Source organism: Chrysemys picta, chromosome 3 (assembly GCF_011386835.1).
Source record: "Chrysemys picta bellii isolate R12L10 chromosome 3, ASM1138683v2, whole genome shotgun sequence".
NCBI classification, from domain to species: domain Eukaryota; kingdom Metazoa; phylum Chordata; order Testudines; family Emydidae; genus Chrysemys; species Chrysemys picta.
Window position 1 is genome coordinate 52,425,027 of NC_088793.1, and position 18,996 is coordinate 52,444,022.

The 18,996-nt window shown below is 40.9% G+C and overlaps 1 protein-coding gene across 1 annotated transcript in view; it reads right to left on the reverse strand.

Annotated features, from left to right (window-relative positions):
* The window catches only part of LOC101938928 (protein eyes shut homolog), a 616,724-nt gene that overhangs the window by 112,652 nt on the left and 485,076 nt on the right, over positions 1-18,996 (reverse strand). Inside the window, exon 12 of the mRNA XM_065587927.1 lies at positions 6,241-6,413. Coding sequence (XP_065443999.1) covers positions 6,241-6,413 — 173 coding nt within the window. The remainder of the gene's footprint in view (positions 1-6,240; positions 6,414-18,996) is intronic.

Genomic DNA, 18,996 nt, shown 5'->3' on the forward strand with positions numbered 1-18,996 from the left:
TTTCTCCCTGCCCCCGCTTCCCCTACCCTCTTCTTTTCCCCATCCCATGCCCATTCCTTCCCCACTGCCTCTGTCCCCCTGCCCTGCCTGCCCCACCACGGGCACTCACTGTTGTACAGGATGAAGGATGGCTCCCAGCACACAGAAGGGAGCTCAACCAGCACTAGGACCCAAAAGGTGGTGCCCAGCTGTGAAGTCCCGGGAGCTGAGCAGCACCTTCTTTTTTCAGCCTGGCTGTGCAGCTCTGCAGTCAGAGTAGGTTTGCTCCTTCCACCCCCCTCCCCAAGACCTCACCCCTGCTTCTTCTCTGCCTCCTCTCCCCAGGTGAGCATGCTGTGGCTGTGCTCCTCCGCCACCCTCCTGCTGGCAAACAGCTGATCGAAACAGCTGATCGGCGGCAGGGAGGGGGAGGGTGGGAAGGGAGCAAGCTGTGAGAAGAGGCAGGGGAGGGGAGCTTGGCTGCCCTACTGCAGCAGGAGACTCAGTGCCAGGAGCACCAAGCTTCTGCCCCCCGCAGGAGAGAGCGGGGGGGCGGAGAAGAGTGGCCCTGGTCGGGGCCCCCCTGGAGTGTGGCTGTGCCAGTGACTCCATGGTAAATCCACTACTGGGCTTGACAAAGCCCTGGCTTCGATGATTTAGTTGGGGTTATACTAGATGACCTCCTGAGGTCTCTTCCAACCCTAATCTTCTATGATTCTATGATTCTATCCATCATCATCTGTGTCAACAGCATAGAATTAAATCAAGTACCTTGTCACATATGTTTTGGACATTGCCCACAAACACACTTTGTTTCACTTTATTCAAACATTTTTCCTCAGACAAATTTTCCTTTGATTTTTTTATTTTTTGTGGAAAACTTTTGAAATGAAACAAAACAATATTTTTGTTGTTTTAATTCAAAATGAAGTAAACTGTTTCATTTCAGTTCAGTTTGTAAAATCTGAAACATTTCAGATCCCCCCCAAATGCAATAGAATGGAGGATGTATAGGTTTTATCCCCACTTTTTTTCTACTCTGTAACTTTTCAAAACTTCCTCAAGTTTAGAAAATTTTTGAAAACTGAAACGAAAATTTAAATGTGAAAAGTATGAAAATTTTCATTTTGTTTCATTTGAAAATTTCTCATCATTTCCCATGACAATTTTCACTTTTGATAAAACATCATTTTTTAGGGGAAATAATATTGACCAGATCTAATACATAATTTTAAGCACATGAACAGGGCTAGTCTACTGAATCAGGGCCTTTATACCAGTGTGACTCCAGACACTCTCAAGCGTACTGCATTGTGTGGTACATTCCACACTGTATACACTGTAGGCTCCCTATCCCACTATAAAGCTTACTCAGTCAAGACGGGGAGCTGCTAGCTGGCAAGTGGAGGCAGGAGATACGTCTGCTTCTACTCTTAGGTTTCCTGCTCCTTGTGTCCCAGGAGGAGAGAGAGAGAGGGGTCTGTAAAGCTGGAGAGGGGCAGGGACCAACCACAGATTGTATATAGAGAAGGGGTGAGGAGGAAGCAGGACCTACACCTTATTCACACAATGGGACGAAGGAGAAGGGGGAAGGGAGCTGAGCTGATTTTGAGCTGCTGGGCTTTGCTATCTTCTCTGCCTAGCTCCTGTGAATAATGTCAGCCAGCACAGCTTCTTCCTATTCACCCTTCCTCTATCTACTGTTGGCTCCTGGACAGCTCTCTGTCTCCCGTTGCAGGCTTTTTGGAGGGGAAGGCAAGAGAAAAGCAGGGTGCCCAAAGCTGCAAGAAGGCTGGGAGTAGCTGGGCTCCAGAAAAGCCTTACAGTCTTACAGCACCCAGCAGCCACCACCTTCTGTCCCCATCCAGCAGGCAAAGAGAGATAGGCAAGAACTAACTAACTAATGGAGGGAAGGAAGATGGTATCTGATGTTAATTGGGAGAGGGCAATTGGGACAGTGAAAAATAAGCACCCTGGTTTAACTGATAGGATGATTATCTCTCCAAACCAGGACAAGGACCCCTGCAACCCCTGCACCAGGGCCCCAAATGACCAAAGTGTGCAGCACCTGTGTTTTTCGTACATCACACCATAAACAATAGATTTATTGGCTTTTAGTACATATTATAAGATGCATATAGAATTAAGTTTTTTTCACTATGTAATTTATATAAATCTGTTTTGTAATTGGTATCACTCCTTCACATTAATCTATTACAGATTACAAAACAGATTTGATTCTTATAAACCATTATAACCTGTCATTTATAGCATGATGCACAACAACATACAGGTGTTCCACTTTTAGGTAATTTCACATATTACAATGAGTTGTGTCTCACACTGCCAATTTTCTAGGTTGAGAGGTCTAAGTAATTCTATTGATGTCATTCCTAACTTTTATTTGAGTTTCCTCAATATAGCATTAGTTGTGTGTTCTCTTTTCTCTGTGTTGTTTCCAAAGATCTGCTTGGTAATGATACCACTTATATAGTGGTCGGGGTTCAGCAAATGAAGATTACAGTTAAAACTTTCAAAAGCACCTAAGCAATTTAAGAGCCTAAGACTCATTTATGAGACTATCTATGCATTGTAATAGTAAGCCAACAGTTATGTATGGCAAGGCAAATACGAAACAAAATTTAACAATGTACTTTTTGAATTTTTAAAAGAATAGGCTTGGACCACAATCAATGGAATAATCCTCTAAAATAATTCCACCCATCCATGCTTATGTTCTTTCCATCACCACAAGATTTAGATGAGATTTCAGTGGAGTTATACTTACCTACTTGAGGCTGAATTAGACTGATTGTTGTTATCATTTGTCTCTTTCATATGCCTGTTACAGAATATTCATCACTCCCAAACTACCATGGACAAATTCATTTATACTTTAATGGCATATTCCTTATTTACACTAGTATAAGAGAGCTCAGAATCTGGCCCTCTGTCTTTAACCATAGCTCAATACATTGCTTAGGCCAGATTCTCATCTCACACTTGGAAGCAAAATGGAGGCATTAATAAAAGGATTTTATAAGTAATGAAAAGGAGAAATAGGAAAGGAGGAAACTGCCTCTCTGTATCTTCCTTTGGAGACCCTCTCCCTACCTGAAAAACATCTGGGCCTTTATGCTAACCACTTCCTTAATGATATACCTGTTAAGATATACCTGCTTGCATTGTGTTCTGTTTACATTTTATGGAGTGGATAGGGCATTAGAACTGGGCTGACAGCAAGTGACCTGGAAAAATGTCTCTAAAGAGAAGGAACAGCAAATCTGATCATCATCCAAGCAACTCTCTCAACACTGGCCTGAACCCTTACAATCATGCAGCTTTCTACCTAAGGAAATTCCCCTTGGGCATCTACTGTCAACAAGGTGCTACATTTAGACTGTAGACCTGCACTACTCTGAAGGTGACATTGTGTAACAAACATAGCTAAATATGAGCAACTCACTTGCAGACAGATTTTCATTCCATAAAGCTTTATAACTTGGAGCTTGTATTCCCATTTCAGCATTTTAAAGTTGGTTGAATACATGGGGGTGGGGGGATATATTTCACATGAAAAATGTACTTGAGCCTTCAGAATGGCCAATATTACCAGAAAATGTAGTTTAAAATATGTATAATTGTGAGTAATATATGCATAGGTGATAATCCACTGGGAGGGATGGCTTCTTTATTCCTGTGTTGTAACACATATAACAACATAATTAGGGATCCCATAATATAGCCTCACTTGCATATCTTTATATTGCAAAGAAGAAATATCAAACACTGAGGCTTGGTCTAAAACACTGTAATACATACATTTGCTCACCTGTGCAGGATTTATTCTTGCTTTTGATTACATGAGAGCTCTGTCCTTTCTGTTAGCTCTGACTCAGTGCTTCCTGGTATTCCTCCCCACCCTGCTCCTTACAATGATGTTGTGACTAACCCTTTGGATCCAGTGTCATATTCTTGCCTAATATGCAATTTTGAAAAATACATGTATACTTCCATTCTGGGGCTTCAATAACTAAATAGATCACTTTTGTCTCACTTTCAGGGTTTGTGAGTTCACCAGAACCTTGTAATAGAATTAGAACTTTACATTTCCCTCTTGCCTTTCCCTGGCAGCCAGGCAGGGAGCATGATGGAACCGCTTCTGCCTGAGAGAGCCTGGCAGGGAGGCGGCAGCCGCCTGCTCCCTTCCCGGGCTCGGCTGCCAGGGACAGGGTCCGAGCATGCCAACGGGCAAAGGGAGGGCTCAGTCCCTTCTCTGTTTATGATACATAATAGTTTAGTCTTCTATGGGCTGTAACACTTTGGTCTAGTTTCAGTGAGAGGGCGCTGGCTAATGTTGGTGGCTTGTGAAATATAGGCGGTCAGACTAAATGATCTGGTGATCCCTTCTGACCTTAACCTCTATTACTCTATGCTGAGGCCTTTGACAATTTAAGACCATTAAAAATCCATGGCCTTGCTTTCATGTAATCCCTAGGTATCTGGCCAAATACATATTTGAGTAATTGTATTCTGTTTATGTAAGATTCTCTCTATTTTTAAACTGAATAAAGTATTCTTTACTTTCTGTTCCAAACTACGGTGTAGTGTTGATGTGAACTGTTAAATGGTTGTTGTTTTCTATCCTAGAGGCAGCTGCACTTTTGTTTAAGACAGCGACTACTTGTAATTCACAAAATTGTTGATGTAGGTTACAATTCTGCTGTTAATTAGAAGGGTGAAACTGCCACTAAATTCTTAGAAGTTGAACTAATCTAGTGGAAGGTAAAATAGACCAAGCTGGTCGTTCTAATTATAACATTACCTAGTACAGGGAGAACACGTGTTGGGCTATACTACCTAGAATCCTTAGCAGGCAGCTGTTGGGTTTGTGACTTTTAAGAGACTAGAAAATAAAGCAGGGTGAATTGCTACAACAGACCTCAGGATTTCTGTCTTCTCTTACCACCACCGCATTCCCACAAGTACACAATATCACAGCTGCTAAATTTTGTGACACTCAGTGTGTGACATTTTATGCAAATTATTTCTTGACATATTTAATATTATAATTTGAATTCCCTGCAATAGCTCTATAGTTTCCTCAGGTTTAGAACTCTGCACCCATGATGTAATCAAACTATGTATTTATTTATCTTGTGAGATGCATTTACTGTTTAATGATCATTTTTACTGGATTAGATAATGCATCTTATCTTGCTGTCACTGTAACCTGCAACTCTGATTGATATCATAGAGTTTTGACACGGCTAAGAGTTACAGTATTGGGCCCTCTGTGACTCAGTCCAGTCTCAGTTCACTTCTATCCCTGAAATATTATTTATTTAATCACTTGGATTGATAATAGCAGTCATAAAACCTACAATTTAAATGGTCAATTGAAGGCTTGTGTATTCCTTAAATATGATTGTAGCAGGCTAAGGTCCTTAAGGTGACTTCTCCCAGCTGGCCCTTTTAAATTGCCCTCAATTCCCGTCATGCTAGCACCAATGCCTTTCAAAAACAAACAGAATGCAAAACAAAGCCTTCTTAACAAACGTCTTCTCCTCCCAGGCATCTCTGCTGGGGTGCAGTCTTTCCGCCTTCCTCCCCTACTTGGAGACCAGATCACACCACCAGTCATTTCTCCCCTGGGATGGGAGAGATCAGCAGGCAAGCAGTCCTTTCACTGCTAATGTCTCTCCCTATGAGGGAAGAGGCACGTTATATGCCGCCCTCATTTCTAGAATTTATCATGGCTGGTTTTGCTGAGAAAGAGAGGAGCCTTATCCCACCCTGTACTACTGGGCTCCTTGTACTGGTCCTTTAAAGAAACTGTAGGCTGGGTTTTCCTTTCCCCCAGCACCTGCTGCTGCCAGTTTCTATGCCCTTGTCTGCTCCTCCAGAATTCCTGGAATAGGGGTAGCCTGGCCTCCCAAAGTTCCCTCTCTGGCCTTAAAGGGGCAGTATATTCCCTTACAATAATGTTTGAGATCCACTGCAATATGCTAAACAGCTTTTCTTTGTAGACAACAGATAATGCTTATTTAATGCCTAATTCCTAAGTACAAATAGCATCTATATGGTCAGTGAATCGCAGGAACAGATATTTAAAAAGGCAAAGATAAAGAGTAGAAATATTGTCATCTTTATATGAATCAAATCAACCTACTTGAGTAACATTACTAATTCCCATTTATCCTCCTGCTCCTGTCCATTGACTCATGTCAAAACACTTGCTAAATTTTATATCATCCTTACCATCATTGCAGAGGATTCCAGTTTTTCCATAAGGACAGAGGCAAACCGCATCTTGGCTGGATTTTGGAAAACAAGTAGCACCGTTCCCACATGGATTCTCATCACAAGTTGTGAACTGACAAAGTTTTCCAGAGTAGAGTCCAGGGCACTCACAGAACCAGTTTTCTGTATCACTGATAGATTTAAATAAAAAAACCTATAAATATCAAAATATTCTTAAAAGAAAAAGCATTTTCTTCACTTTCATAAAAACCCAAGTAATTTCAGCTTTATTATTGAAACGCTTTTTCCTCTTTGCTCTTAGCTCATGCTTCAAATATAAGCATTTTTTCAGCTTATGTAACTTACACTGGAAATGGATAACTGCTTTATAGGTTACTTGACTTAAAAAGCTCTACTTTCAACAATCCATGCTATATTTTTAATTTATTTCTCCTTTAATTTCACAGTGTGTGACTTTTTTCAGAGCTTCTCATTAAGTATTTGTGGTCCTGCCTTTGGAAATAAAGCTTAAAATAACTGTTAAAGAAAAAAACTGCTGTTCCCTAATGTCTTAAAAGGAGAGAGAAAGAGAGAGAGAGAGAAATGTAAATGCACACAGAGCATCTGCATATATATTTAAGTATTTGAAATCGCACTTGACAATACAGTAGGACCTGAAAGAAGATATACATTTAAATTGAACCAGAATATTGAAAAGTAACATGTCTTCCTGCATACTTCCTATGCTGTCATTTATGGAGACATTAAATGAATTCAGAAGGATAAGAGAAAAATTAAGTTCTAACCAATCTTATTTTCTTTTGAATGGGGTGAGGAAACAAATATTAGGCAGTTGAGTTAGGCCATTCATATACATTATTTTTAGCGTACATACATACCATGGTGAGGTGTGTGGTATAAATGCCTAAATGGATAGAGATTTGCATGTGAATAAGATGCTATATTAATGACTGAAATGCATGCCATGCATCTCAGGTATTGTGTATTATTAGGATCACTGTCATTAAAAGCTCCTGATTTTTGTTCTTGATTTATGATAGAAATTAGGTTGACAACACGACAGATTGGTTTGTATGGTTGCTACAGATTCTCAATATACTGAACTTGCAAACACATCTGTTCTGCACTTGATAAGGTCATACATGCCTACGGGTCTGATTGCAGAAGACGTGACGTGAGCCATGTCAAACCACAGCCATTATGTTTTTCCTGATAATAACATAATCCTTAGAAAGTTTAGTGATAAAAAGTCAAAGGAATGTGACTTTACAAAATATGTTCACTGCTTACAAAATGCAGACAGTCCGATTAGAGGAAATAATCTAGAGCTGAGAGAACTCCAGCAATTATTAACTGAAGACAATAAATAACTCTGCTGACAGTCTTTGTTTCTAACAGTTCATTAGTGTATTTCAAAACTGACCACCCACAGTTCCAGGAGAGGGAGAATCTCAGCTGGAAAGTCTACCAGAATGAATCCTCCTGAATAATGCCTCCAGACACCTTTAAAAAAGAAAATTGCTATCAGCTGCAGTAATAAATTTCTGTGTATAGTCTATTCTATTTATAGAGCTGCTGCAGAGACTGGGAGAGGAATGTAAATGAGATACTGAATTGCTTTGGTTTGTGCAGCACTGAGGAGCCTGCTTTCAACAGTTTTAATATGTTATTATGGAGTTCAGCTAATTAAAAAAGCAATAATCCTACTGTGAAATCTTCCTGGAAACTTTCAATTGAGCTTGAAGATCTTCTTCTCTCTAATTAATTATCAGATATACTGGTATATTTGAGTGGGAGAGTAAGGAGCATCACTGGTGCTGGACAATATACAATTAGCTTAATCTTTTTCTCTTTAAAAAAACAAAGGCTTTACATTGGTGATACGGGTCATGTTCTAATCGTACATTAACACTGTACATTTCTGTGTACAGTTATTTGTTGCATTCTGTGAAAGTTTGAAAATTACAATTTTGAGAAAAACAATTACTAGTATCCAGCACATATATCAAGAGGAGCAAATACAGAACACAAATTTGTACATATTAACCTGCCAGAGCACCATCCCCAAAAATGAAGCAAAGAAAATGATTTTTTTTAAAATCCCCAGAAATATAATGAATGGAAGGTATAGAGCAGGAACATATAATAGCTAACCACAGAGGCAAAAAGTCACAACTAATTAATAAGCATTACTCAGTCAGAATACTGAAATGCAAAGTCACAGATGACTTCTTTTTGTCCTTTCCTACAGCAATCTGTGCCTGTGTCTGGTAAAAAAGGGTCAAGGACTTCCATGTTCCAGTGACAACAGAGATGAATTTAATGGAAGAAATATATAAATACTCCAAAGACATGGGGCCTCTCTCTTTTCTTCCAGGTAGGGTTCTGTACTGCTTTGCAAGCTGCTGTAATTCAGACCTGTGCAAAATGGGTTCAAAGTACTATCAAATCAGAATAGTAACATTTTCCACCCACACTGTACAAGTGCAAATGACTACAGAGTACAAATCATTGGATATTCATGCCCAGGAACTGAAGGGAGTGGACAACCAGAAGTCCGATGTAGAGGGCAAGAAAATGCCTCAGCATCTTTATGAGGACGTAAACTTAAAGACAAATTTAAAGTGTCTTGCTGAAATATCTTTGCCCAATTGATGACGCCTCAATAGAAATTCAAACTGTGTATAGCACCTAACACAAAGAGGGCCCTGATCTCCGATTGAGGATTCTAAGAGCTACAGAAATACAAATAATAGACTCCACCACCACCACGAGTCAAGAGGAGTCATGGGGGGGAGGGGATGAAAACCTTGTCGACTGGGGTGGAAGAGGGAGGCATCATAATATTCTGCCTCCAGTATTGTAGTATCTGAGGAAACAGGGCTTGGTGAGAGGGACTGCCCTTCATGTGCTTATACTTCCCAGCCTCACAGAGTATTAACTGGTAAATTTTTGCTGACCATTTCCTCACTTTCCTCTGGAATGCCTCTAACACTGGAATCTATCAGTATTTGGATAGGAAAAAAATCCAGAATACATAGATGGTGCAGGAAGTGGTATTGATGGAACTCTTCCCCCTGAATAAGTAGCAAACCAATTTCCCAGTGCAATGCTAGAGGAGCAGTGTGGTATTGAGGTGACACCTTTAAGATGAGGTAAAGCTCAGGGTGTGACCACTTGTAGTCATTAAATATCCCATTGCCCTTTTTCTTAAAGTAGGAAGGATGGATTATGACCAATTCATAACACAGGTACAGTTGTTATCCACTGCAGATTCCATTGAATAAGTTATGTTACCAGATTTGCCCATTACTTTGGGGTACACTCATTTATTAGGATTACTCTTCTGGGGGGGTGATATTCTGTAATTCTATCAACGTACCGCTTGTGTCACTTGTGTTCTAATACGGAGCTCTACTTCTCCTTTCTGCAAGTTCCCTCACAATGGAGCTATCCTACAGGACCTAGGTTCCCCAGGGCTGGGTTCTTCCAGCCCCAGAATCAAACACACACACACACACACACTAAATAGAGCACGTCTGAGAGGACCGGGTTAATCAGCACTCCCAAGCTGACCCCTTATATGTCCCTGGAGTCAGTAGGCTGGGTCGAGCAGCATTTCCAAACTGTCAGCCTCATAGGCCGTTGGATTCAGCAGGCTGGGTAGATCAGCACCTCCAAGCTGTCACCCTCATATGCCAGGGGCACCGCACCGGAATAAAGCAGGCTGGGTTGAGCAGCACTTTCAATCAGCCACCCTCATATGTCACAGATTCAGCACATCCCTATCCCCACTGTCATGTTACAGTTGTTCTGGTAGTAACCCACTTGATGAGCAAACTCCACAGGATTTTTGGGTGCTGCAGGGATCTTTAGCTTAGGTACCAAGAGCATTGCTGCAGAGAGAATGGGGAAGCCAAAAAACACCCACAAGGGGGAGGGAGAGATAAGGAGAAGCAACGAGCTTAACCATGAAAGTTATTTATTGCCAGGTAATAACCATACAAGGGGACCCAAACAAACAAAACAGTTATAATATTAAATCTAACTTAAATTTGATTATAAAAGTCAGGTTTAGAAAACTAACTGATCACACAAGTCATGGTCAGAAGGCTATACTGAGAGAGAGAGAGAGAGAAACCTGGGTTCTCACCACTCCATGAAACTTGAATCAATCGGGGTTCCCAGATGGTGGTGGTAGCTGAGGGTCCGGAGTGCTGGAGACAGGCAGAGCCCCCAGCACGATCAGTCAGGAGAAGATGAAGTCCCAATGGAACTCATGTAGATGTTGGATACAGGCATCAGAACACTTACTTGAACATGGGTAGGAGTTTTTGTAGGGAAACAACAGTGGTTCAAGGGAGAACACTAGATTTGGTTATGGGTAAACTGATGGCTCAAGGGAGTGTACCAAAGTTGTTTTATTCAGGCTAGACAATAGGAGTGGATCATTCCTAGCTGTGGGCGGTGTTCCTTCCATAGACTCATAGACTTTAAGGTCAGAAGGGACCATTATGATCATCTAGTCTGACCTCCCGCATGATGCAGGCCACAAAAGCTGACCCACTCCCTTTCCCTTAACTCAGCTGTTGAAATCCTGTGATTTAAAGACTTCAAGTCGCAGAGAATCCTCCAGCTAGCGACCCCTGCCCCATGCTGCGGAGGAAGACGAAAAACCTCCAGGGCCTCTGCCAATCTACCCTGGAGGAAAATTCCTTCCCGACCCCAAATATGGCGAACAGTAGAACCCCGAGCATGCAGGCAAGATTCTCCAGCCAGACCCTCATTGACCATTGATACTATTTACCAGCGATGGCACGTTGTTGACTAATTGATTAAAATCACATTATCCCATCAAACCATTCCCTCCATAAACTTATCTAGTTTAATCTTAAAGCCAGAGAGGTCTTTCGCCCCCACTGTTTCCCTCGGAAGGCTGTTCCAAAATTTCACCCCTCTGATGGTCAGAAACCTTCGTCTAATTTCAAGCCTAAATTTCCCCATGGCCAGTTTATATCAATTCGTTCTCGTGGCCACATTAGTACTGAGCTGAAATAATTCCTCTCCCTCCTTGGTATTTATCCCTCTGATATATTTAAAGAGAGCAATCATATCCCCCCTCAGCCTTCTTTTGGTTAGGGTAAACAAACCGAGCTCCTCGAGTCTCCTTTCATACGACAGGTTTTCCATTCCTCTGATCATCCTAGTGGCCCTTCTCTGTACCCGTTCCAGTTTGAGTTCATCCTTTTTAAACATGGGAGACCAGAACTGCACACAGTACTTCAAATGAGGTCTCACCAGTGCCTTGTATAACGGAAGCAGCACCTCCTTATCCCTACTAGATATACCTGGCCTAATGCATCCCAAGACCGCATTAGCTTTTTTCATGGCCACGTCACATTGCCGACTCATAGTCATCCTGCGGTCAACCAGGACTCCGAGGTCCTTCTCCTCCTCTGTTACTTCCAACCGATGCGTCCCCAGCTTATAACTAAAATTCTTGTTAGTCATCCCTAAATGCATCACCTTACACTTTTCACTATTAAATTTCATCCTATTTCTATTACTCCAATTTACAAGGTCATCCAAGTCTCCCTGCAGGATATCCCGATCCTTCTCCGAATTGGCAATACCTCCCAACTTTGTGTCATCCGCAAACTTTATCAGCCCACTCCGACATTTGGTTCTGAGGTCATTAATAAATACATTAAATAAAATCGGACCCAAAACCGAACCTTGAGGAACTCCACTGGTGACCTCCCTCCAACCTGACAGTTCACCTTTCAGTATGACCCGCTGCAGTCTCCCCTTTAACCAGCTCTTTATCCACCTCTGGATTTTCATATTGATCCCCATCTTTTCCAATTTAACCAATAATTCCTCGTGTGGTACTGTATCAAACGCTTTACTGAAATCGAGGTATATTAGGTCCACCGCATTTCCCTTATCTAAAAAGTCTGTTACTTTCTCAAAGAAGGAGATCAGGTTGGTTTGGCACGATCTGCCTTTCGTAAACCCATGTTGTAATTTGTCGCAATTGCCATTGACCTCAAGGTCCTTAACTACTTTCTCCTTCAAAATTTTTTCCAAGACCTTGCATACTACAGATGTTAAACTAACAGGCCTGTAGCTACCCGGGTCACTTTTTTTCCCTTTCCTGAAAATAGGAACCACATTAGCTATTCTCCAGTCCAACGGTACCACCCCCGAGTTTATAGATTCATTAAAAATTATTGCTAATGGGCTTGCAATTTTTCGCGCCAGTTCCTTCAATATTCTCGGATGAAGATCATCCGGTCCGCCCAATTTAGTCCCGTTAAGCTGTTCAAGTTTGGCTTCTACCTCGGATACAGTAATCTTAATCCCCCCTCCATTATTCCCCTCTGTCATGCTGCCACTATTCCTAAACCCTTCATTGGCCTCATTAAAGACCGATGCAAAATATTCATTTAGATATTGTGCCATGCCTAGATTATCCTTAATCTCCACTCCATCTACAGTCTTCAGCGGTCCCACTTCTTCTTTCTTTGTTTTCTTCCTATTTATATTGCTATAAAACCTCTTACTATTGGTTTTAATTCCCCTTGCAAGGTCCAACTCTACACGGCTTTTGGCCTTTCTCACTCCATCTCTACATGCTCTGACCTCAATAAGGTAGGTTTCCTTACTGATCCCTCCCCTCTTCCACTCTTTGTACGCTTTCTGCTTTTTTTTTTCTTAATCACCCCTTTGAGACGCTCACTCATCCAGCTCGGTCTAAATCTCTTGCCTACCAACCGTTTTCCCTTTCTCGGGATACAGGCCTCCGACAGCTCCTAAAACTTTAACTTAAAACAATCCCAGGCGCCATCCGCCTTTAGATCCATAAATATGTTAGCCCAATCCACTTCCCTAACCAGTCCCCTTAATTTATTAAAATTAGCCTTTTTGAAATTGTAAACCCTAGTCTCCGATTTAATTCTGTTAATCCTTCCATTTAGTTTAAATCGAATTAGCTCATGATCACTCGAGCCAAGGTTGTCCCCTACAACCATTTCCTCAACGAGGTCCTCACTACTCACCAAAACCAAATCTAAAATGGCCTCCCCCCTCGTCGGTTCAGCTACTACTTGATGAAGGAATTCATCAGCACGTCTAGGAACATCTGAGCCCTATTATTGTTACTAGCATTTGTTCCCCAATCTATATCCGTGAAGTTAAAGTCTCCCATGATTACACAGTTCCTATTAGTATTTACTTCCCTAAAAACATTAAATAGTTCTCTGTCCGTATCCAGGCTAGATCCCGGAGGTCTATAGCACACCCCAAGCACTATCCCAGGGGAGGCTCTAGTAGTTCTTTTACCCAGTGTGAGTATTGCCCAGACAGACTCCGTCTTACCCATTCCATCAGTTATTATTTCTTTACAGTTTACCTCATTATTGACATACAATGCTACTCCCTCACCTTTACCTTTGTTCCGGTCGTTCCTAAACAGCACATACCCTTCCATACCTGTACTCTAGTCATGACTACCGTTCCACCATGTTTCGGTTATTCCTACGATATCTGGTTTCATTTCTCGGACCAGGAGCTCCAATTCCTCCATTTTGTTACCTAGGCTTCTTGCATTGGTGTATAAACATCTTAATGTATGCCGTTTAGCCTGTCTCCCATTAGGGAGCTCACAATGCAATTAGGCAGCTTCTGTATTTTGGATATCAATAAAGGATTTATCACTAGAATAGGTCTGATAACTACTGAGCTGGGTGTATGCAGGCGTGGGTTCATTAACATCTGGAGCAGAGATCCCCCATCATGCAGTGCTCTCCTTTTCTGGTTCCATAGTTCAGTGCAGTTCTTGCCTTGGAATCTCTGTTCTCCATTCTGTATGCTAATGGAGATGCCTCCCTGTCCCATCTTCGATGCAAATAAGGCTAGGGGAGTTTCCTTAATCCTGTTACCTTTGTCTGGAGGGGTTTAGGTGTGCCTCCCACTGCCTTTTCATTGCTTTTTGTAAGTCTTTCTTCTGATCGGCTTTGGTTCAAGCAGAAGCTGGGGGTGGGTGGAAGGTCTTTCGTGAGTCAGACAGGCTGGGTACTGGACCTTGGTTCCCCAAGAACACAGAGCTGACAGGTAACAGTTATGCCTCTTTCCTTCCTGTCACAATTGTTGTGGTGCTGTTGTTCAGTGTTACACAGATACTATTTCCACACTACCTAGCGACTTATCCTTGGTGGGTGAAGTGATTTGTTTCTTCATCCCTTACTACTGTTCAGGCAACATCCCTCCTATCCCACATCACTTTTGAATCTCTTTCTGGTTTCCCATTGTCCATTGTAAACCTCTCAGTGTCTTGGTTTCTCCATCTATGTGGATATTACTACCGACCAAACTTTCAAATTGCTTTTTGAACCTTGATGAAAGGCACTGTATAAAATTGTATTATTTGCAAATCAGGCAGTCCTGATACCTGATAATCAGTCCTGGCTTTCCTCTTCATGTATGTGAAAAGGTACATTAGTAAACTGGCTAGTATGTGAGCATGATTAAAAGGTGGAGCATTAAACACACCTTAGCTATGATAAAATTAAGGTACATGAAAAATTTAGAGCCTGCAATGTGCTAGTGGGTTCAAAATTGCAGAACCCAAGTGCTTCTAGTACCATCCCCACATTGCAGCCCATTGTGCATGTCAAACTGTGTTAGCTGAGGCAGGAAGAATGTGGAAGTTTGTGGGAAGAAATTTCCTGCAAAAATGTGACTAAATTGTAGATTTACATCACTCACAGACTGCCAAAAGTTGTTCTCCTCCTTCTTCTAAATATAAAGGATTTAAAGTAGCTTCAGTCTTTAGCTATTTAAACTTTTAATTTGTAATTACTTTTTTTACACTTGGAAAGGTTAAATCTCTTCCTGGAAAGGGCTGACTTGATGTAAAGATGGATTGGGTTCTTCCTTTGAAAACCTCACTCAATAGCTAGCCGTCATTGAAATTCATTGTAGCTGGAAGCAACCTTATCTTATCAATGTCTTTAGAGATGTCAACGGATAGTTTATAAAAAAGACATGTCTCCCGAGTTCACAGCAGGGGTTTTTCCAGTATATAATGTACCTGCCAATCTTACCTTGTACTATACAATTCCAAAAAAATCAAGTCAGGCTTCCTGCTGCTTTAATGCTTTCAACCATCTTTTCCTCAACAACTATATCAGTTCTAGATCTGAATGCTTTGGTTGGATTTACTGGTTTGAGCCTTTTTTTCCTTTCAGGATTTATTATTTTGAGAGCTCCGATGATTTAGTTTAAATTTCATTTCCTTTCACTGAAGCAGTTTCTAAATTGCTTCTCTCCAGATACGCACAGCTGACTGGCTCTCTTAAGCCATCGCCATGACAGCTATAAGCTAAACTGTTTTTGAAAACTGTACTCCTGAAAACACTTTCAAAACTGGTTTAATCCATTCACACTAGTACACCATGAACATGGTCTCTACTCTAATCTCTGTTTGGATCAGGCACATGTCCATAGTTCTGTTATTTGTTCCTAGGATAGATTAAAAGCTGCAATCTGCCAACTGTGCAACCCACTTTTAAACCACATTAGCTAGGTTCTTTAACTCAGTTTAGACATGCTAGTGTGGAAAGGCTTGAATTACAAGGGGTGGGGGGAGTGATCCAAGTCTCTCTTCCAATTTACAAGAAAGAACCAGAGCACCTTGCAAGAGAAATGCTTACTTTTTTAAAGCTTTTGACAAGGTCCCTCACCAAAGGCTCTTAAGCAGAGTAGGCAGTCATGGAATAAGAGGGAAAGTCCTCTCATGGATCAGTAACTGATTAAAAGGTAGGAAACAAATGATAAGAATAAATGGTCAGTTTTCACAGTGGAGAGAGGTAAATAGTGCAGTCCCCCAAGGGTCTGTACAGGGACCTGTGCTGTTCAAGGGAGAAGGGGTAAACAGTGAGGTAGCAATGTTTGCAGATGATATTAAATTACTCAAGATAGTTAGGTCCAAAGCAGATAGTGAAGAATTACAAAGGGATCTCACAAAACTGGGTGACCGGGCAAGAAAATAGCAGATGAAATTCAATGTTGATAAATGCAAAGTAATGCGCATTGGAAAATTCAATCTATACATGCAAAATGACAGGGTCTAAATTAGGTGTTACCACTCAAGAAAGAGATCATGGAGTCATTGTAGATAGTTCTCTGAAAACAGCTGCTCAGTGTACAGCAGCAGTCAAAAAAACTAACAGACCACTAGGCAGCATTAGCAAATGGATAGATAATAAGACAGAATATATCACAGTGCCAGTACATAAATCCATTGTACACCCATACCTTGAATACTGCATGCAGTTCTGGTCACTCCATCTCAAAAAAAATATTAGACTTGGAAAAAATACAGAGAAGAGCAACAAAAATGATTAAGGGCATGTAACAGCTTCCATTTGAGGAGAGAATAAAAAGACTGGGACTGTTCAGCTAGTAGAAGAGACAACTGAAGGGAGATATGATAGAGGTCTATAAAATCATGAATAGTTTGGAAAAAATGAATAGGGAAGTGTTATTTACCTTTTCACATAACACATGAACCAGGGATCACCCAAGGAAAAAAATAGGAAGCAGGTTTAAAACAAACATAGGAAGTACTTCTGCACACAATGCACAGTTAATCCGTGGAACTCATTGCTAGGTGATAATGTGAAGACCAAAATCAAAAGAAAATTAAATAAGTTCATTGAGGATAGGTCCATCAGTGGCTATTAGTCAAGATGGTTAGGGATGCAACCCCATACAGTTGATGTCCCTAAATATTTTATTGCTCGAAGGGGGGACTAGATGACAGGAGGTAGATCAATCAACAAAGTGTCCTGTTCTGATCATTCCCTCTGAAGCATCTGGCGCTGGTCACTGACAGAAGACAGGCTACATGGACTACTGGTCTGATCCAGTATGGCCATTCTTATGTTCTTATCTTGAAACAAAAACTAATTTAGGGCCTAATTCAGGAACACACTTAAGCACATGCCTAAATCCATCCTATTGACACAGCAGAAGTCAAAAAGTCAAGCTAAGCACATTCAATAATGTTGATAAGAAAGTATGTATTACTAATTGTGGTTTTATCCTATATAAGCTCCCGTATTTTATCCATCGGGGGGGTTCGGCTGCCTTGGCTGACTCCCCCATGCATACATGTATGACTGATCAATAAAGGAGCCTTAGGCTGTCTGATCCAAAATCAACCGTGTGGTCAATTTTCCACAGCAATACAGAAGTGCTGATTGGCTTTACAGACCCTACAAAACACAACTTGAAACAGCAAAATCTGAAAGAATTTTGCCAAAGAAAATTACTTCCCAGAATTTCAATCCTTCAGCTCCCTGGCAATACGTATTCACGTTTGTGATTTCAAAATTGCAATTTCCATCCCTCTGGATTACTTTTTAATGCAATTGATGATAAAGCTAATCACACTGCAAACACTGGCACCATACTTCTCCTTTCGATAACTATCACCGTTAAGGGAAGGGCTAGCAGGGAATAGCAGCTCAGGTTCTACTGCTCTTCTATGGGAGGTGGGCAGCTGGAGTCCATACTGCCACAGTAGACACACTCATATGAATGAGATAGTCAGCTCTGCCACTCCATTACAAAAACAAAATATGTGTGTGTGATATCCCTTTCTTTTACCCTGTGTCTGTCTTGTCTATTTAGATTGCAAATTCTTTGGGGGCAGGTACTGTCTACTGCTCTGTTTGTAAAGTGTCTAACACAACATATAGCCATTTGAACACAAAAGATGCTATGGGAATGCTACGTACTAGCATTTTTAATGATACTACACGAAATCAGAAGTAAGCAACTATTGTGTTTTTTTTTAAGTTCTTAATCTTTATTGATAATATGGGTTTGTCAGTCTGGTAGATTGATCTTCTACTTTGATTGCTGCCTCAGTTCTGCATTTCACACATTCCCGAATGATGGCTGTATATTATGAAAGGTTTAGTGACCTAAAAAGTGTGAAATCAAATGCTATAAAAGTGAATGTTGACATTTTTCAAATAGGCGAGAAGTGCATCCGTGAGCGTTGTAGAGAATTAGCATAGTTGAAAGACACACTAAGCTGAACTGACTGAGAATGTAACAGGGAAAAAATGCTGCTTTATGTTCTCACCTTTATAATTGGTACAAAAGATTGTTTGGTTTCCATTTTCCCAAACAGAATAGACTCAAAATATCTGATGTGATTACACTCCATTAAATCAGACATTAGGGAGATCAGTTAAATCGGGTAAAATGGTCTGACTCATTTACTTGTAGCAAAGTATAAATGGCTGCCCTAGAAAAGCAGGTGTACCGAAGAATAATCTTATTTTAGGGGGAGACAAGTGATTGGATGACTAAAAGTAGCAAGCAGCTGACCCAAGTTTCCAGGGTTTTTTAAGAGAAAGAAGTAATTTTTCTTCCCAATGAGATAAAAATGCTGATTAATTTCTTTAAGTATGGTACAATATATAATGGTGCAATATCAAGAAAATTAGACTGGCTCTATACATAATAACATCATATCAACTGCAAGGGGATTGAAAATGAAGAAACAGGCCTGGTAGCTGTGTGATTAAAATGAAAAGGTCTTGAATAAATGCTTGGGATATTATCTTTTTTAATACAATGGTTTGCTTTCAGTGACACAGGTATGCAGAGTAGTTCTGTAGAGACACAAAGTAGATAGATATGTTAGGAGTAGGAAAAAAATTTCTAGCATAC